Source organism: Schistocerca americana, chromosome 7 (assembly GCF_021461395.2).
Source record: "Schistocerca americana isolate TAMUIC-IGC-003095 chromosome 7, iqSchAmer2.1, whole genome shotgun sequence".
In the NCBI taxonomy this organism is placed as follows: Eukaryota; Metazoa; Arthropoda; class Insecta; order Orthoptera; family Acrididae; genus Schistocerca; species Schistocerca americana.
In genome coordinates, this window is record NC_060125.1 from 447,116,813 (window position 1) to 447,139,048 (window position 22,236).

Here is a 22,236-nt window from a genome sequence, read left to right on the forward strand (position 1 = left end):
ACAGATTTTCATACATTTACTCCTGTACAGTAGGTGTTCACTTACTGGAAATTGTATAATAGGACACCATATTATTATACTAATTGATAGATAATATGGCATGTCTGTATTTTTACTGACTTTAAATTTGTTGTGCATACATATTATTCCTGTGTTTATTTGCTTTGCATTCCTCTTTTATTCACCACATGTCATGGAGGGAAACCTATTTGGATCTGATCAAAATTGCTTTTTACACACAATTGTTTGCACAATACAATACTTCAAAAAGTGTGGGAAACATTTTGCTACTCTTCTTCTTTCTTTGTTTCTCCTTGGTCATCTTCTGTGTTGCAGATTTCTGTTAAATTTGTTGCTGAAGTAGAAGTGGAATGAGCTGACAGCAATTCATCACTTCAAATGTAGTCATCTGCACTATATGAAAAGTTTTGCATTTTAATCAATTCAGCAATTGCTGCTTCATTTTCTTGAGCTTCGAGGGCCACAGAGGCATCTTGTTCTCGACCTCCAAACCACACTTTGTTGGAGCACTTAAGGACAGTTTCAAGCTTTATTTCTTGTATGGACAACCCAACCCAATCCAATTTGCTGCATCCAGATCAGAAACTGAATATGCAAGAGCAAATGCACTTTTCATGTCTTTAACTCTAAGAATAAGAGGCTGTGTCAATTATTGCCTATAATGGGACTTGAATATGTAAATCACCAGATCCATAGTCATTATGAGGTTGGTTGAACCTGGTGGGAACCAAGACAAGTTCATGTTTGATAACTTATTTTTGGCTGGCAGGTTACATTGTCTGTGAAAAGGAGATCTTGACAATTTCCTTTTTTCATTGCAGAATTGAGAGAATCCACCCACTCATCCATAAGACCACTCACAATACACGTCTTTTTATATCTACACCACATGACTGGAAGCTTACTCACAGCTTTGTTTTTGAAACAAGGGGGTATTGCCACCTTTCCAATCACCAGTGGCTTCTCGACTTCAACTAACGTTTTTCCACACAGCATTATAGGAAATCTTTCCCCGGTCATTTTCTGTCAATGCACTTTTCACCTCAAATTGCTAGCACAGGTTTTGAAGGCAGTGCGTGATAAAACAATGCAATGTTATTGGCAGTGAACATGCCTATAGGGTCATAATTTGTAATTCAATTGTACAGTAATGTCTTCGATTCTATTGCTGCACACACTTCTCTTCCCACACATATTTCTTCTACATGATGTTTTGTCTAACTTTAAATCTGTTCAGTTATCTTGTAGATCTCTTAAATTCCATATCCCAAGCTCTTTAGGAACTTTGAGAGACTTGCTCTGCAACAAGGGTCAAGACAAAGTTAAATTTGTTGCCCACTCACTTATGAACCATTTACACAATATCTCATTAATTTCTTCATTTCAGTCTCCGTCTTCTTCACTTTCCTTTCCAGTTGCCCATTCCCTCTCATACATTCATTCCATATCTTATCCTTGTTTCTCCAAGCATCATAAGTTTGTGTTTTACAACATTTGAAATTCTACATCATTTCACGCATGGAGAGTTTGTCTTTCCTACTTGCCTCAATTTCTTTAACCTTTTCATTAAGTGTTAGCGACACGTACTTTCTGTTCAACACCATGTTCTCACTTAAGGTGCCACAAGACAATTGAAACTAGCAGAAAACAATGCAGGTAGTGTATTTCTTTGGAATGCTTGACCTTGTAGGCTAAAACCACTGTTTAACAGAACAATACTCACCTTTTTCATACAACACCATTGTCAGGGATGTACAGTCTTCATGTTAAAAGTAGTATTTTGTTTAGACATCAATAATTGAAGTATACTGTAATACAGTGGTCTAAAGCTTTGTTCCACGTTATATAGTGAATTATTAATTAAGCCTTAAAATTTGATTTCGATTTTCACATTAGGCATGTTCCACTATGTACAAAAAAATTAGTGTATAAAAGTATATTGAATCTGTCATGACTGGTTTGGCCAGATTTTCCAATTATATATGTTCCACTTTCATGAAGTCTTACAGTATTTACTTTTTGTATTCATAAATTATACAGTTCTTGAACATTATGTAGCTCTCACATTTTCCATTGCCTCCTATCTCTACACAGAATTTTGTTTTTTATTTTCAGGTTTCTGAAGAAATTTATGCCAAATATGAAGTTTAGCATCTCATTTACCGTCAATAGGTACCCTCTGCAATTACAGCACCGTGCTTTGACACTGTTAGAAAGCAGTAATATGAGTTCATTAATGTTTCCAAATAAATACAGTCATTCATCATCTGCAAACATTCAGTAAGTCTCTGCTGAATCTTTTGTTAATAATCAATAGTCACTGTTAAGTGAGACAGCATTATCTACAGCCCATGATATCATTAAGGTATAACAAATTTCAATGCATCCTTACTGCATGTTTCATTAATTCACTAGAATGTCAGGAGGTATTATTTGTAAGCATCATGGGATGGATAACATAGTGGCTGAAGAAAGAAATAAGGTGCATTGTATGTGGAGTATGTGAATAATGATAGTAAATTCTTTTTGTTGTCCTGCTAATTATTTGATGTTTTGTAAAATAGTTCATGTAACATGACAGCAGAAAATATATTTGCTGTTGATAGGAAACATGTGACTGGCATAGTGACAACTTCATGACAGTCAGTGAAAGTCAGAGTACAAGCACTCAGTTATGGTATGTCACTCCCAAGTTAGTTATGAGTACCCCACTAATTGCTGAAAAAAAGTATGGTAATCAGCATTACTGTGTTTTTAGTCTAGGAGATGACCACATACCACAATAATTGCCTTTATCGAAATCAGCAGCATATGTGCCCGGAGTAATAGTTGGTAGGATACTACAGCTCATTTATGAAATAATGAGAGGCAACTTTCAGCATATTAAAGTTTTTTAAAACCACAATTTACTTAGCAATACAAAAATCTATAGTCTGCTATCGGTGAGTGTTCATTTGTAGAGTGAACTGACATAAACTTCGGAACTCAGTGGCATGAAAGCACATTACTTAATTTCGTGCACAAATTGTATATGAAACTTTTCTAGGTATCCAACACACTTAAATTTCTAAATACACAAGGCTACTGATAGAAAAATGTTCTAAGTTGTACTCACCTGCCATTGACTTGCCAACCAAATCGTTGTTTGTTCCCCATCTGATTACTGCCCAAACTCACTTCCCCTGTTTGCTTTCAGTCTCCACCTAGTTTCATCCATTCCTCCCACAGCACATATCGTGCTACCCATCCCATTCTGCTAGGTAGTACTTTTATGACAATATTTGTATATTATGCCCTACAGAAAAGTTGAAACCATAAAATGTGCGTGTTGAAATGCTGACTCCAACAGTAATAAATACTTAACAACTATCAAGTTTGGTCATAAAGAATTTAATTGATAAAATTTGGATAAATTGCACCTTGTTGTTATAACAAAGAAAAATATAAAATTAGTAGTGGATAGACATATGATGTATGGTATGATTTTGACCTCCTTCTCTCTCTGACATCTCACCACTTGTCTTTGTCCCTTCTAACCTTCATAACAGTTGTGTACCCTGCAACCTGGGATATGAGTGACTTGTTCCTCCTTTCCAACCTTCCCAAACATATCCCTCTACAGTCTATTCACCGAGAGCTGGGACGAAACATAAACAGTGTCACGTGAGTGACTACGCTCGTTTCCAGAGAAAGCATTCGGTGTTCATGTGATACGTAGGGGTGTGGAAAATCCTTGGCGCACGCTTTGCAGCTGGCGGTGTTCGGCTGGCTGCCGAGCTGTCACAGTGGCCCGTGAGAAACCTGGGCAACAATGTACGAAATAAATTTAACAATAACGGTAAAATAATATTAAACTGAGTTCATTCTGTCGAAGCAGATTTATTTTCATTCATGTTGCTAACAAAACGCTCCATTCAAAAACAATTAATTGTTAATTTTAATAACAATACCAGTAATAATAATGATAAAGGACGAAACAAGTTTCACTCTGTCGAACTTGAACTGTTTTCATTGAGGTTTATAACAAACCGCTCCTCTCTCTCCTCTATAATGCAGTCTAATTTCCACATTTGAGTTTCCACTTTTTCTACGACATGGAGGACGCACTTGCTCCAATCCTGTGCAGTCACTGTTCTTACTGCTTCTTCTAGCAGTACTTTAACTTCCAGCATTTTGCATGTTTTGTTTTTCGCTGCAACATAGCCTTTGATTCTGTCCACACTAACTCGATGGCGTTTAATTCACAGTGGTACGGAGGAATTCTGAGAACAGTTTTCCCTGCATTCTTCGCCATTTCATCTATTGCGTATTCGTTGTGCGCTGTTCTGTGATTTTTAACTATATCTGAAAGTTCTTTCTTCAACATACCGTCTTCGAAATCGATGTTTTTAGATTTTAGCCACTCTGATATTTCGTAGTTATTGGAATTCGCATTGGGAACTTTTTCTTTTCTCCGGGAATGGTACGGCGCGTTATCAAGAACAATAACCACATTTTCCTGAAGCCGAGGAAGAACACCTTAAAACCACTTCTCGAAGGTTTCGGCGCACATCTCCTCAGCACATCTCCTCATGATAATCACCACTTTTCTTGGATTCGAAAGTCCACACACATCCTTCAACGAACCCTGCTTTGCTGCCAATGTGTGCGATAATTAGATGTTTCCCTTTACCTAATGGGCCCTTGCTTCCGGTGGATAATCCAGACAGAAACGCTTGTTTTGAGGAATTTATAGTGTCATCTACCCAGATGTAACTTCGGGTATGTCCTGTGTTCACCCACGTCTCGTCCAAATAGTAAATGGGTCTGCCTTCATCTCTCAACCGTTTAATGGTTCAAAGATAAATCGCCTCCATAAAATCATGTCATCCCTGTCTATAAGCATGCTATCGCGCCCACGCCGGACATATTTGAAATTCATTTCTCTCAATAACTTATAAAATGTAGTTCTCCGAAAATTGCCCAGATCTGCATCTACGTTCACAACTGTAAGCACTTTGTCAATTGTTGGCAATTCCTTACGAAAAAAAAAAAATAGTGTACTTTCCTTCGTATCGCATTTCTATCGAAGTCATCAATATTTTCAGAAAGTTTCTGTCGTAATTTTCCTTTCTTGTGAGACTTCAAAGAGTGTGTGGCCTTGTACTCACTCATCACACGATACATTGAAGAATGTCCAACACCTGTAGCTGCAGCTGTTTTCAAAACAATGTAACTCATCGACTGCTCTGGATGTAACAGTTCCGTTTTACACACATTAAGCACCATGTGCTTCTCAGAAGAACTTAATGATTTCTTCTTTGCTCGCTTCTTTGGTGGACTCAGAACTGACACGTCGACCTCGCTCGCTGAATCCGTGGATGACGTAATGAGAACAGCCATATGTGATGCTAATGAAATAAGTGAATATATAAAATAAGAAACCATGCGATGCTACTGGATATGCACATAAACAGTGAATGCTCAGCGTGGCTAAAAACACATATACGTACTCTAATAATCAACAACTAGTCTTTCAAGCGTCTTTACAGATGAACTTAAGATGTCCTGAAATCGCCGCTGTACAACATCCACTAACGAGCTCACACCTGCAACTGAGACGGCCACACTGACTGAGCGCCGCGCCTGCGAACCGCACAATGCATCGCTCATAAAGGACAAACGGTTCCACCCATTGCATTCGAACAAACTACAAAATTAAATTCAAACCTTTATGAAACTTTTCTCGCTTACACCCCCACAAAAAAAATCAAAGGGTAAAAGTTTGTCATTTACTATATTTCGGATGGTGATTTGGTAAAAGTTCTGCATCAGACGTGAGATTTTAATTTATTACTTCACTATTACTGACTCTTGGGCAATTATAAAATTATTTTGCTGTGCGACACACAGTTTAGGAGATATGGCGTGATAAATATAGAGTAACGCGAAAAAACAAGTTTTCCTGAAAGCTTAAATATTTCTCTTTTTCAGTGACAATAAATTTTAATGTAATGTAAAAAAAGGTGTCAGAAGGTAGTTCTCGGATCACTTTATCATGCTCAGGTGCCAAATTATAAAAAACACGACTTTCATTTTTTTTAATGTCTGTCGCCCCTTCCTTGTACACCCCTCGACGGCAGCGCTGTGGTCACGCGCCTTGCCGTGCTTACAGTATGTCTCTTGTTTCGGTGAATGGAGTTTAGGAATAGTTTTGGCCTTTTGAATGTGTTGATCAGTAGTACTGGAATTTTGCCTCTTGAAGATAATGACTGGTAAGCCACTTGGTCTACCTGTAGTTTTACAATTCTACAAGTGAACACTCTTTTTGACACATAAATTTGTATATGTCATTCTTATGAGTCTTTTGCTTCTCTTTCATTTTGTGCACTCATAAAGGTGGTAACTTGCACTTTTTGTATGTAATTACACTGATTAATGCCATAAAATTTCCACCATGATTAATTACTATTGAAACATATGTATTTATAAAAGCAAAGTTATTTCCTTGTAGATAAATACTAGAACTATCGTATGCTGATGAGTTTTTAAGCATGTCAGTAGTGTACTGGCTGCAAATTAATAATAATGTCCATGAATTGAATAATAGACATGATAGATAAGTAGCCCTTGGTGCACATGTGGACCACAGTGGCATTTTCAATCAGTCCTGAGACTGCAAAAGCATGCAGTCCACTTCAGGGGACACTCCCTACTGGTGCTATAGCCTCTGTGCATATGCAGCCTCAGGACTGATTGAAAATGCCAATGAAGGGACCATTACCAGCTGTCCACTGGAGTGCACATGTGCACCACAGGATAAAATGGAGTGTGGCTTCATAACTATCCATGTATGGCACTTGAGGAGTATAGTCTGTTGTTACGTAATTGACTGCTGTAAGTATATTTTTTATCTCCTGTTAATTTTCAATCAAATTGCATAATTAGTCATCCTAAACTGTCCACCAAGCAGAGGCTCAGAATTTTCTTTTCATAGCTGTGTTTACATTTTGTTCAGTTCACATGTTTCAGTCTGTAGCTTGTAACTCTCATACTGTATGATACAAAAATCCACAATTATTAGTGATCTGTGTGTGCTGCCATGGAATACTGTAACCATTATAATGACATTCAGGGGCCACACACTACTGCCCGCTTGTGACACACAAAGAGGAGAGACAGACCGACACTGTGACAGCTAGTATGTTGGAGTCTGCCATGATACCATCAGAGGTTGTGCCCGAGGATCAGTGCCATCTGAGTAATAGTGCCACAATCGTTGACAGTAATGTTGACCCACCTACTCGGTCTCCATGGCAATGTTGGGTGGTTCTACAACAGTTGGCTGTATTTATTACATGATAAAATGGATTAATATGATATGTTAAATATAAAAAATGGTCCATTATTTGTAGAGCACATGTCTGCAGACTGGTCGGGTTGAAAATTTTCTTTGTTCGGGGACTGCGTGTTAGTGTTGTTATAATCATTTTATCTTATCTTCTTCGACCTTCAAGACCTTCAAAACACAAGCCACCACAGTGGTTGTTTTTTAATTGGTCTGTGTAAAAGAATACTGCACTTTTCATAAATTTTTTGTGTATAAAAAATTTTACTTTTTTTTCATCAAGATGTACTTTATTTATGAGGGACTCCACAGTTTTTTATGGTATTGCAACTACATGCAACATTTTTAGACTGTTCTGGTTTTTTTTTTTTAAAATTGCTTGGATTTCCATAGCATTTTTTTTTTTTTTCAAAGATAAAGTAAAACATATATCAAGTGAATATGTAGACATAGACATATACACTTGCATAGTGAGACAGTTCTTTCAATTTTTACTGACCATGAAGATGGAAAACTATAAATACTTCTAAACAGTTATTTTCATATAATTTTATAAAGTCAATGAGCTTTGACATTTTTTAGCACATACTTAATGTAGTTTCCTACTTAGTGTGTTTTCGGACACAAGAGAACACGTCGAAAAATATTCATCATGTTTTGAGTCTTTGCTGTAGTGCAGGAAAGATGATGCAACATGTTCTCTAATTTGTTTTGGAATAATGCACAGTATAAATAATTGCATTTGGAAAAGACAGACATCCACCAATATGTTTTTGTCCAGCAAACACCTACAGTTTGGTTAATCATTGTGAATTAATTACTACTGTACTTGTGATGTGATGTGATTAGGACACGAATCTGGACCTTCATGCGTTATTGAGCAGTATTCTACCAAAAGAGCAGTCTTAGGTTCTTAGTATGGTATACAGTAGCGATCTGTAAAGTCAGTGAGTATTGGAGAAGAAAAACTTCAATGGATAGCCGAATTTTGAATCCATAAAATTACCTGAGCTCAGACACATTGTTACAGGATGTATGTTTCGTTAAGGAGCCTCACTTGTTCAATATTTATTGCAGAATACTTAGTGCAAAAAAGTAGAGCTCTGCATTCTGGTCCTAGACAGGCCAATTGGGCCGAACTGACCACCATGTCGTCCTCTGCCAATAGCATCATCAGATGTCATATGGAGTGTCATTGCTCAGCAACCTTCTCTTCCAGTCATCATCAGGTTTATTCATCTCGGAACTGCTACTAATCTGTCTAGTAGCTCCTCAGTTGACCTTGCAAGGCTGAGTGAATACCACACCAATCCACCCACCAAAGAAAAATGCCTGGCAGTATCAGGAATTGAGCCCAGGTCCTCTGCGTGGCAGTTAGCCATGTTGAACACTCAGCTACTGAGGCAGACACTCAGTACCGAGTTTTGCACAATAATATTGACCAGCTGAGAGGGCTATTGACCGTTTGTGTAATATATTAAAGGAAACTACAGAGTTATAAAATAATGATACTCACTCAATATAATGTGCCATATATGGTAGCATGTAAGGGTGATAATGTGCAATTCACAGCAGTTCCTGCTGAGACTTCATGATTTGGGCATATTTGAACAAATGATATTGTGACACCATATGAATATGAATTCATCAGGAAAGGCAAATGAAAGGAATCATTTGGTGAATTGCTTTCAGCAGAGTAGTTTGAGTAGATATTTAATACATATTCAGTAATTATCTGTAGAAACATTTAACAAAAGTGCTTAATTGCAGGGAAATAACACTGCAACTGTGTATTAGTTTTTTCAGAAACTTGAATTATTTTTTCAGAAATATGTAACAGCAATACCTACTGATCCTCTACACTGTTATCTTTCTCTTTCGTTATTTTTATACCTTCTTGTAGATATCTGTTTAAGGAGTTGGTCATTCTGCTTCACAGTATGTTCATTTCCTTGTGAAGTTTATTGTAAATAATCCATTACAGTTGAAAAGGAACAATGATGTACATAATGACATTCATTACTCTGTAACACCCCACCAATTGCTTGTCTGGATTTTGCGTGTGTTCGCCCCTAACAAACAACTTACAGAGAAATTGGGAGTGGACATGTTCGCAATAATGGATAACGCTAGATTAAAATGTCCCCCTGTCACCCCTAATTAATCTGTGGTGGTAGTGCTCACACCTATTTGAACTCTAAACATGAACCATAACGAACACTTAGGGTGTTCAATGACATGAGACAATTACACAGAAATGAAAATGAAACAAAAGGTTGAATTCAGGATCAATTACTGAAAGTAAAAGCTCTGCTGAACCACAATAAATTTTATTATAACCTTCAGATCAACGCTGAATAAAACACAATGAACAATTTACAAATTACCCTCTTAACTGGCATTGGCAGTGAACTGTGACAAAATCGATATAAGACGTGATCTCTTACAAATTGGCTGACCAACTGACATCGACACAAACGTGAAATACAAAGAATCACTACACCCCAAAGTGTCATGAAACCTCCATGGAAACAGCAATTGCACAAGACCCAACTGTTTAATGTTACTCCTAACTGGCTGAAGCGGAAACGATCTCACCGTAATACTGCTGAGGTGGCTGCGATCTCAGGCGGGCGAAGGCACGGCCATAGAGTACGGGTGCGAGGCGGGCGAAGGCGTGGCCATAGAGTACGGGTGCGGTGGCTCGGAAATTGCACTCCTACAATACTTGGACAACAGACTGCTGTCTGTAAACTTAGCAAATTTTGACAATCTTCCCATCAACAAAGAGCTGGCATGGCTAACATTTTCTCAGAATTAAAGCCTAAGACAGAAGACCACGACAGAGTGTTGAGCAGATTCGCTCTTCACCTCTGTTTCTCCTACCAAGACTTTACCGAGCCAATAACATTGCTAGAAGCTCTCAAAATACCCAGCTTGCCATGGAAACCAATGTATGGCCTGGGAATTGAACTCTTTTCCACAATTCTTCCCTTTCCACAAAATTTCATGAGTAAACTCCACCCAAGCCATCTGGGAAGATCCACAGCTGCAGGCAACAACAATTGTTCCAGAATTTACCTCTTAAGAGACCACTTGATAGTTCCCCCCCCCCCCCGCAAAATTCACTGTCGGAGCGAACATAGACTCCAGCTATGGAAATTTTGTTATTCGGGACTCCTAAACTGTTCCCCTTGAATTACTCGGATGTGTAAAATTAATGGAACTTAGGCACCCGCATGTCTTGCAAGTTACTGCTCTGTTTAGTAAACACTTGAGTTCTTGCACCTGGAGACACACCTGCCTGAAGGGCTGACGGCCGCCGTTGTCTGGTTGCTAAATGGATTACAGGGTCTTCCCGGCCCTGGTCCATTCATAACGTCAGAGCCCCCATCTTTGGCTGCTGGCCGAGCTGCCCACCCCCTTAGCCATTGTGCAGAAACTTTCCATGGGCATTTCAAACACTGTAATCTAGAGTGTTACTCCAACAGGCAGTAACTAATTATCTACAAATTGATTGTGCCGCTGTCAGTCGTTTTTTATTGACTTAAAGTGCTCACAAAGTGATTATAGTTACGTAAAATGGACTCATGTATGGGGCAAGATGTTGCCACCTTACAATTCCACATTAAAAGTTGTTTTTAACAAAAAATAGTACACAATGCTTCAACAAAAATTTTGGGTCACTTATGCAGTCATATAAAATGTCTGCCAGATACCAAAGTAAAACTTGAAAACCAACTGAAAAAGTTTCAGCTTGGCAACTCTTTCTATTCCATAGAAAAATTTCTAAAAAAAGGGGGAGAGAGAGAGAGAGAGAGAGAGAGAGAGAGAGAGAGAGACCAGAACTGTGGAAAGTGAAATCCAGTCAGGATATGGACAGTATCTTTTCTGTGTATATAAGGTGTAACAAAGTGCACCAAGTCATTGAACGATCCAGCATTCAGCCATTAAAAGTTCCGACAGTCAGCTTGTTCTGGTGCAACTTCTCTTAACCAGTTAGTATGGCTGTGTGTAGAATACCTTCCAAGCCACTTTTTCACCCAGTACTGTTTCCTCTTGCTTTTCTTTTTGCAACATGTAGTGACTGCAGCCGCTTTACATGTGGGGTTACTTCATCAAGCGCCGACATGTTCGCTATGAAGGCAGAGTTCTAACTGACATGTCCCAGGCCACTTTTGCGTAATATGTTGACAAAATATTGTTACATAATAAATGTTGAACTTTTGAGGGCACCTTTCGGAACAAAAGCATGTATGATGACAACACAGTTTTTCTTTGGTATGTGTGTGTTTCGTTCTTTATTATTTTTTTATCTTTTTAAAATGTAGTATGTTGTCATTGTTAATCATTTTTGTGTTCGTGTACCTACGGAGAAGACTTGTATTATTTCTAAAGCAAAATCTGCCTGAGAAAATCATTAAATTACAAAGAGACATAATTGCTGGCCACTTATTATCTTCAGGAGGGATATTCTAAATACTGCCAATAGAAACATATAAAAGTAGGGTAAATTATCTGAGCTTTTGAAACTTTAGTCTCATACTCAGGCAGAAAATAGCAATAAATTTGGGAATGGTTGAAAAGGGGGGAGGGGGGGGGGGGTTGGGGGGGGGGGGTCTGTCACTCAGACGTGAGGATGAAAAAGACTCAACTGTTGTGGGGATGTCTTAACCATCCCCAACCTATCCTTCTTGTGTCCCCAAGGAAGGAATGAAAGTTTGAAAAGCTAGGATAGTTTTTTTATAGGTTTATATTTGGCTATGGGCTGAACTTAGATTATCTCCTCCTGAAGGTAAATACTCTCCAGCCACTGTCTACTTTTAATTTTATATTTTATGTTTGTACTTCCTGACTAAGTGATTTGTTTTTTTAGTTCTAATGGTTATTTTTTAGCTCTAATTTTGTGCTTTCATTTAAATTCATCTGAAGTGCCTTTGTTTGGTGTTCAACATTCTACAACTATCACTTATCAGGACATGATAGTTGTACAGTTTACATCTAAAATTAATTTTCCTCACCCCACACTGAGACACAAGCCATAGTTCATCATTTGTTAGCCCTGCAGTAAATACTGGGGCATACCATAAAAATTCTTTCAACTCTTTGATGGAGTTGCTGCTGTCATTTAAGTTATTTAAAAGTTACAGTAACATTGAAAGTTGAGTTATGCGGTGCAAATTTTGGTTGCCCATACACTCCCATTTTATTTTATATCATAGTAACATATATTGTTTTTATGATTACTCCACAGGAAACACGAATAATGGTGCTTTTTCTGAAACATTGAGTACATATTGACCCTTTTTAAAACGCTTTTTAAAGGCAGCTTATATTAAATTTTTACTAATTGTAGGGCAATTTACCGTTAACTTACACAGATGCCACCACTTTTAAGCATTCAAGATGTACATTCCAAATAAAGTATTTTTTGTGCATCTCAGATACAAAAATTAAAAAAAAAATAGACTGAAAAATGTTTTAACTTGATGTCAGTGAACTGTGTAATCAAATTTGTTTTCTGCACATCTGTAAACAGGCAAGAACAGCAGTGTTTGACGTTATTGTGCTTGAAGTATCGTCCTTGAGTACAAGTGCAGAGTAGCTTATCAGGATTGCTCTGCATTTCATCACTTAAATCTTAGACACTTGTTTAAACTATATAGTTCAATAGGTGCACTGAGCCAAAAAGACATTGCGCTTTCTTATGTTTTAAGTTGCATTTTGTATCAACTGCTTTTATGTTAAAAATCACTCAAGTTAATTGAGCTTACTATTATTTTTTTACTTTTTTTGTCATGTATCTTACCACATGGAAGAAAGTTAAGAATTAAGTATATCCATTTTCAGATCCTGGTTCAATTATTTAATTGAAACAAATGAAGAACAGAAAACTGCAGTGTGCAATATTGTTTCTGGTTCTTTCTTTCCATCTCCATATGTAGTGTTTGGACCACCCGGCACAGGCAAAACTGTCACAATAGTAGAGAGCATACTACAGGTTGGTGACAATGTACTAATAAAAGTAACTGTTGAAATTCTTTGTTTAATGTTTTTTATTATTATAGCCAAGAGAGACACAAAACCAGCACCCACCACAGTAGAACAAATTTAAATGCCTTCTAGTTTCACAAATAATGAAGAAGATGAAAAAAATGTATGATGAAATAAAATAAATTATTCTGATAGTTTACCCTTCTGCTGCTACAGACATGCTCTTTGCAGTCCGAGCTGAGGCGGCATTTGTTATGACTGATTTACTGAAAGTGGAACAATGGATGACGTAATAAAAGAAATTATGTTGAGTACAAGTGCAGAGTAACTCATCAGGATTGCTCTGTATTTCATCACCTAAATCTTAGACACTTGTTTAAACTTTCACTGCTGCAGATGTGCTCTTTGCTTTACATGCTGAAGCAGCTTTTGTTATCGCTGTACTGCTGAATCATCTGACTGTAAAGTTATCTGGATGTGATTAACTGGCCAAGGTGAACTCAGGTGACTCATCAGATGTTTTAATGGCTACACAGTTCTGCTGTAGCAGTTGTAGAATAATTCCAAGAAAGTATATACACAGTAGCAAAGAAGTACTCCTTGTTGTTGTTGTGGTCTTCAGTCCTGAGACTGGTTTGATGCAGCTCTCCATGCTACTCTATCCTGTGCAAGCTTTTTCATCTCCCAGTACCTACTGCAACCTACATCCTTCTGAATCTGCTTAGTGTATTCATCTCTTGGTCTCCCTCTACGATTTTTACCCTCCACGCTGCCCTCCAATACTAAATTGGTGATCCCTTGATGCCTCAGAACATGTCCTACCAACCGATCCCTTCTTCTGGTCAAGTTGTGCCACAAACTTCTCTTCTCCCCAATCCTATTCAATACTTCCTCATTAGTTATGTGATCTACCCATCTAATCTTCAGCATTCTTCTGTAGCACCACATTTCGAAAGCTTCTATTCTCTTCTTGTCCAAACTATTTATCGTCCATGTTTCACTTCCATACATGGCTACACTCCATACGAATACTTTCAGAAATGACTTCCTGACACTTAAATCAATACTGGATGTTAACAAATTTCTCTTCTTCAGAAACGCTTTCCTTGCCATTGCCAGCCTACATTTTATATCCTCTCTACTTCGACCATCATCAGTTATTTTGCTCCCCAAATAGCAAAACTCCTTTACTACTTTAAGTGCCTCATTTCCTAATCTAATTCCCTCAGCATCACCCGACTTAATTAGACTACATTCCATTATCCTTGTTTTGCTTTTGTTTATGTTCATCTTATATCCTCCTTTCAAGACACTGTCCATTCCATTCAACTGCTCTTCCAAGTCCTTTGCTGTCTCTGACAGAATTACAATGTCATCGGCGAACCTCAAAGTTTTTATTTCTTCTCCATGAATTTTAATACCTACTCCGAATTTTTCTTTTGTGTCCTTTACTGCTTGCTCAATATACAGATTGAACAACATCGGGGAGAGGCTACAACCCTGTCTTACTCCCTTCCCAACCACTGCTTCCCTTTCATGTCCCTCGACTCTCATAACTGCCATCTGGTTTCTGTACAAATTGTAAATAGTCTTTCGCTCCCTGTATTTTACCCCTGCCACCTTTAGAATTTGAAAGAGAGTATTCCAGTCAACATTATCAAAAGCTTTCTCTAAGTCTACAAATGCTAGAAACGTAGGTTTGCCTTTCCTTAATCTTTCTTCTAAGATAAGTCGTAAGGTCAGTATTGCCTCACGTGTTCCAGTGTTTCTACGGAATCCAAACTGATCTTCCCCGAGGTTGGCTTCTACTAGTTTTTCCATTCGTCTGTAAAGAATTCGTGTTAGTATTTTGCAGCTGTGACTTATTAAGCTGATAGTTCGGCAATTTTCACATCTGTCAACACCTGCTTTCTTTGGGATTGGAATTATTATATTCTTCTTGAAGTCTGAGGGTATTTCGCCTGTTTCATACATCTTGCTCACCAGATGGTAGAGTTTTGTCAGGACTGGCTCTCCCAAGGCCGTCAGTAGTTCCAATGGAATATTGTCTACTCCGGGGGCCTTGTTTCGACTCAGGTCTTTCAGTGCTCTGTCGAACTCTTCACGCAGTATCATATCTCCCATTTCATCTTCATCTACATCCTCTTCCATTTCCATAATATTGTCCTCAAGTACATCGCCCTTGTATAGACCCTCTATATACTCCTTCCACCTTTCTGCTTTCCCTTCTTTGCTTAGAACTGGGTTTCCATCTGAGCTCTTGATATTCATACAAGTGGTTCTCTTATCTCCAAAGGTCTCTTTAATTTTCTTGTAGGCGGTATCAATCTTACCCCCAGTGAGATAGGCCTCTACATCCTTACATTTGTCCTCTAGCCATCCCTGCTTAGCCATTTTGCACTTCCTGTCGATCTCATTTTTGAGACGTTTGTATTCCTTTTTGCCTGTTTCACTTACTGCATTTTTATATTTTCTCCTTTCATCAATTAAATTCAATATTTCTTCTGTTACCCAAGGATTTCTACTAGCCCTCGTCTTTTTACCTACTTGATCCTCTGCTGCCTTCACTACTTCATCCCTCAAAGCTACCCATTCTTCTTCTACTGTATTTATTTCCCCCATTCCTGTCAATTGCTCCCTTATGCTCTCCCTGAATCTCTGTACAACCTCTGGTTCTTTTAGTTTATCCAGGTCCCATCTCCTTAAATTCCCACCTTTTTGCAGTTTTTTCAGTTTTAATCTACAGGTCATAACCAATAGATTGTGGTCAGAGTCCACATCTGCCCCTGGAAATGTCTTACAATTTAAAACCTGGTTCCTAAATCTCTGTCTTACCATTATATAATCTATCTGATACCTTTTAGTATCTCCAGGGTTCTTCCATGTATACAACCTTCTTTCATGATTCTTAAACCAAGTGTTAGCTATGATTATGTTGTGCTCTGTGCAAAATTCTACCAGGCGGCTTCCTCTTTCATTTCTGTCCCCCAATCCATATTCACCTACTATGTTTCCTTCTCTCCCTTTTCCTACACTCGAATTCCAGTCACCCATGACTATTAAATTTTCGTCTCCCTTCACAATCTGAATAATTTCTTTTATTTCATCATACATTTCTTCAATTTCTTCGTCATCTGCAGAGCTAGTTGGCATATAAACTTGTACTACTGTAGTAGGTGTGGGCTTCGTATCTATCTTGGCCACAATAATGCGTTCACTATGCTGTTTGTAGTAGCTTACCCGCATTCCTATTTTCCTATTCATTATTAAACCTACTCCTGCATTACCCCTATTTGATTTTGTGTTTATAACCCTGTAGTCACCTGACCAGAAGTCTTGTTCCTCCTGCCACCGAACTTCACTAATTCCCACTATATCTAACTTCAACCTATCCATTTCCCTTTTTAAATTTTCTAACCTACCTGCCCGATTAAGGGATCTGACATTCCACGCTCCGATCCGTAGAACGCCAGTTTTCTTTCTCCTGATAACGACATCCTCTTGAGTAGTCCCCGCCCGGAGATCCGAATGGGGGACTATTTTACCTCCGGAATATTTTACCCAAGAGGACGCCATCATCATGTAATCATACAGTAAAGCTGCATGCCCTCGGGAAAAATTACGGCTGTAGTTTCCCCTTGCTTTCAGCCGTTCGCAGTACCAGCACAGCAAGGCCGTTTTGGTTATTGTTACAAGGCCAGATCAGTCAATCATCCAGACTGTTGCCCTTGCAACTACTGAAAAGGCTGCTGCCCCTCTTCAGGAACCACATGTTTGTCTGGCCTCTCAACAGATACCCCTCCGTTGTGGTTGCACCTACGGTACGGCTATCTGTATCGCTGAGGCACGCAAGCCTCCCCACCAACGGCAAGGTCCATGGTTCATGGGGGGGAAGTACTCCTATCATGCAATATTAGTTAGAGGCATCTGTGACCTACTGAGTATAGACTGAGGACCACATACTGAACAGCAGAAGTGTTGAACTGTTAACAGACATACAAAGAGAATGAAAGCTTTGCTAGTTTACAGAAGAATTCCTTTGACAAGCTATATTACACACACACACACACACACACACACACACACACACGCACACACACACAGAAAGCTGTGCAGGCTGAGTACACAATGACATAGGTGGACTGGGTTGGGGGTTGTATCAGTTGGGGTGGGTAGACGGAGGAAGAGTGGTTGGGAAGTGGTAGCTGCTCAGAGGGAGGCAGCAGGTGTGCATGATAGGAATGCAAGAGGAAGAGGTAGCAGGTTCAAGGGCTAGGCATGCGACTAGCAGCTACTTTAGCAAATGAGGTGTGGCACATGATGAAGATGATGTGGAGGGATGGACTGGGAGGGAATGAGAGATGGAGGAAAGCAAAACTGTTGCATAGAGGGTGTGGGAACAGTGGGTTAGTGGAGATTGAGACCAGTAGGATTACAGGTGTTTAGCTGGTCTGGTCATCTCATGTAAAATCCTGTGCAATAAATGCGGCAGAGCTAGTATGTGGCATGGTTGTTCTCACAAGTGGCCTTGCCTCTTATGGAATAAGATGAGCCAGCCTGTAACAGGACTGGAGTAGAATGTGGTCGGTGGCTGAATTGGGCAGAACTTGCATCTGGCCCTTCCACAGGGATATGACCCTTCTGGCAAGGATTTGGTGGGAGTGGAAGTGGCATAGGATGAACTAGGATGTTATGTATGTTGTGTGGGCAGTGGAATACAGCTTTAGGAGGGGTGGGAAGGATATCCCTTATTTCTGGGAATGCTGATAGGCAATATGTTTCAGTTGCCCTAGTCCAGGGTGATATTGTGTGATGAGGTGAGAACTCTTTTGTGGTTAATTCTGAAGGTGGTTGTGTGAGGATATGGCAAGGACAATCTGTTTGTAGACTAGACTTTTTTTTTGGGGGGTGGGGGTGGGGGTGGGGGAGGTTATAGGTGGGCAGTAGTGCCTGTTAGTAAAGGCCTTATGAGACCTTCAGCATATGGGGCAAGGGAATTTTTACCACTGCAGATACACTGTCCACAGATGGGCAGGCTGTCTAGGAACGATGTGGAAGAAGTGACGGTGTTAAAACAGAGGTACAGTCAGTGGTTTGTCAGCATAATAATGACAAATGTGTGGACAGAGGTATCAGAGAGGCAGAGCTCAACATCCAGGAAGGTGGCATGTTGGTTTGGCTAGGACAGGGGAATCGGACAGGAGAAAAGGTGTTGAGGTTATGAAAGAATAAGGATAGGGTATCTTGGCCCTGAGTCTAGTTCATAAAGACATCATCAGTGAACCTGAAACAGAACAGGTCTTTTTCCTAAATGGCCCGTAAACAGGCTGACACAGAAGGGTGCCTGTGGTGGTCCATGGCTGTTCCACAGATTTCTTTACCTCAAAGGAGAGGCAGTTGTGTGTGACGATATAGATGGTAAGGTGTCTAAGGACTGATGGTTTGGAGTTCAAAGGATGTTGGCAGAGGTAGTGTTTGATAGGAGCAAGCATCAGGGATATTGGTGTATACAACTTCTATCTGCTTCACTTGGTTCTCCTCATCTCAATGAGCCATTTTTCTGAATGTTGACCTCCACCTCTCTGATGACTCCAGCCACATTTCTGTCCATATTAAGCCCACTGAGTGCCAAGAGTACCTGCATTTTGACAGATGTTACCCCTTTCATACCAAAAAATTACTCCCATATAACTTGGCCAACTGTGGATGGCATACCTGCTGTCATGAGAATTCCCTTGCCCAGTATGCTGGAGGTGCCACTAACAACAATGTAAGAAAAGACAGATTGCTACTTACTGTAAAGAACACATGTCAAGTTGCAGACAGGCACTATTAAAAGACACTCATATATATCACATATAGCTTTCAGCCACAGCCTTCATCAGTAAAGAGACACACACACGCACACCCAAGCAAGCACACCTCATGCACACATTACCGCCAGTTCCAGCATCTCAGGCTGGAATGTTATTCCAGCCCAAGATGCTGGAGTTGGTGGCCATGTGTGCTTGAGGTGTGCTTGTGTGTGTGTGTGTGTGTGTGTGTGTGTGTGTGTGTGTGTGTGTGTGTGTGTGTTTTTACTGTCAAAGGCTGTGGCCAACAGCAATATCTGAGTGTCTTTTTAATTGTGCCTGTCTGCAACTTGACATGTCTTCTTAATGGTCAGTAGGAATCTATATTTTCCTGTTATGTTGATATTTGTACCTGGTGTTTCCACTGTTTGAAGGTTTCACTAAGGCCTTTGTAGACAGGCCCTCCCTTGCAAACTTAGTCCATGAACAGATATACCCTGCCCCAAATCCTCACACATCCCCAAGAATCAGCTGCAGAGGATCGCACCCCCTCCTCAACCAGTATTACTCCAAACTGGAGTAACTGAACTGATCCAGGTCTTTGATTGTCTATCGTCATGCTCAAAGAGGAGGAGCATCATACCCAATATCCTTCCACCCCGCCTCAAGTGGTGTCCTGTTGACCATCCACTCTACATAACATCTTGTGCCTCCCTATGCCACTCCTAATCCCAACCCCTTGCCACAGGGGTCATATCTCTGTGGCAGACCAAGGCGCAAGATATGCCCGATTCGCTCACCCAGCGGATCTTACTCCAGTCCTGTCATAGGCTTATCCTATCACATCAAAGGTATGGCCACCAGTGAAAGCAGCCATGTTGTATATACCAGATCTTCTGCAATTACTGCACAGCATTCTATGTGGTTGTGACCACCAACCATCTATCTGCCGGAATGAATGGCCACTCCCAAACTGGGGCCAGGAACACAGTTGACCATCCAGTGACACACCATGCTGCTGAGTTCAATGGCTATTTCACTTGGTTCTCCTCATCTCAATGTACCACTTTTCTGAACGTTGACCTCCGTACCTCTGTTGGCTCCATCCATCTGGCTCCTTTCCTCCAGCACAAACTTTCCTGAACTATCTGGATGGGAGCTATTCTTGCATCACATCCTTCATTCCCATAATCCTCCGAGCCTAAACTTCCACTAACCCACTGTCCCCACACACTTAACCTGACAGTTTTGCGTTCTTCCATCCTGTCACCCCCTGCCAGTTCATGCCTCCACATCACTTTCGTATCTTCTTAGTGTGCTACTCCATGTGTCTTAAGCCTGGCCTAGTCTCTGCACCTGTGACCCCCCTCCTCCTGTATTCATATTCTGCTGCCTCCTCATGAGCCACTAGCTACCCTTCTCTTGTTTGCTGCCAGTTTCTCCCTCTACTGTACCCACACAGGTGTGTGTGTGTGTGTGTGTGTGTGTATGTGTGTGTCTGTGTGTGTGTACTCTTAACTTCTCAAATTATTTCTTCTGAAAACTAGCAAACTTTTCATTCCTTTTTTGTGTGTGTCTGTCAACAACTCAGTGCTTCAACTATTCGGCGAGTGGTTTTCTTTATTCCTAAATTATTTACATTCTGCCAGAAGTTCCTTCACTAAGACTATAGAGTGGGACACCTGTGGATATGTTGCAGGTGCTGTGGACAGAGTCTTGTGAAGTAGCTGTGAACACATTTTCTGAAACTGTCTTAAGCAGCTAGTTCAGCAACCCACATGCAATGGAAATACATAGTGTCCAGAGAAGGAATGCTTAGTTTCAATATTAAATATCTGGAAAACTAGGGTCAATACACTGAGTGCAACAAAAGTATGTTTATTGTGTCCTGGCGCATTTTGCGTAAAGCACTTGGTGTCTGGTCGATCCTCCAACGCTAGCTGTGTGGCAACAAACTGCTAAAAATTGCAGTGTGACATTCAGTAGTAATGGTTTCTTGCATGAAAATGGGGCCATTAATTCCTCTGCTACATACCACAGCCCAAACAGTATCTTTGGGAGAATACAGAGGTTTTGCTTCACACAAATGAAAATTTATGGAGCCCCAAATTGTCAGTTCTGTTTGTTTATGATTTCATTCATGTGGAACTGTGCTTCATTTGTAAACAAGTGCAACCAACATCAAATCCTTCATTATCAATCACTGTGAGAATCTGAAACTTCCTGGCAGATTAAAACTTTGTGCTGGACCGAGACTTGAACTTGGGAATTTTGCCTTTCGCAGGCAAGTGCTCTACCAACTGAGCTACCCAAGCACAACTCATGACCCATCCTCACAGCTTTACTTCTGCCTGTACCTCATCTCCTACCTTCCAAACTTCACAGAAGCTCTCCTGTGAACTTTGCAGAAGTAGCACCCCTGGAAGAAAGGATATTGAGGAGACATGGCTTAGCCACAGCCTGGGGGGTATTTCCAGAATGAAGTTTTCACTCTGCAGTGTAACATTCAGTGCTAATGGTTTCTTGCATGAAAAAGGAGCCATTAATTCCGGTGGTACATACCACTGCCCAAACAATGTCTTTGGAGAATACAGTGGTTTTGCTTAACACAAATGGAAATTTATGGAGCCCCAAAATTGTCAGTTCTGTTTTATCATGATTTCATTCATGTGAAACTGTGCTTCATTTGTAAACTAAATGCAACCAACATCAAATCCTTCATTATCAGTCGCTGTGAGGATTTGTTCACGAAGTCGGCCCTCTATCACATAGCTCATGCAGGAATGCTATGGATTTCGATTGGAAATGTGCAGACTGTGTTGGAGTATTTTCTGCATGCAGTAATACTTCAATTGTTCTCTGCTGCAATTCTTTGGACAGATTACCTTGAATTTGCTGAATGTCCAGAAACCATGGCAGTGTTTTCAGAAGTAACTATAGACGTCTGTGGCTAACATTCCCCGCTAGATCATCAGCCGTCCAGACTGTCTGTTTGAATTTGACGAAGATCTTGTGAAGGAATTTTGCATTGGGTCCTTTTGGAACAGTAAATCATATATGAAAAGTGTACCTTCTTACTATATGACTGTTTCTAACATCTTG

General features: G+C 39.9%; 1 protein-coding gene across 1 annotated transcript in view; it reads left to right on the top strand.

The window, feature by feature from the left end:
• LOC124622040 (putative helicase MOV-10) overlaps positions 1-22,236 on the top strand; it is a 314,393-nt gene that overhangs the window by 174,054 nt on the left and 118,103 nt on the right. Inside the window, exons 10-11 of the mRNA XM_047147599.1 lie at positions 2,137-2,301; positions 13,199-13,349. Of these exons, the coding sequence (XP_047003555.1) occupies positions 2,137-2,301; positions 13,199-13,349 (316 nt within the window). The remainder of the gene's footprint in view (positions 1-2,136; positions 2,302-13,198; positions 13,350-22,236) is intronic.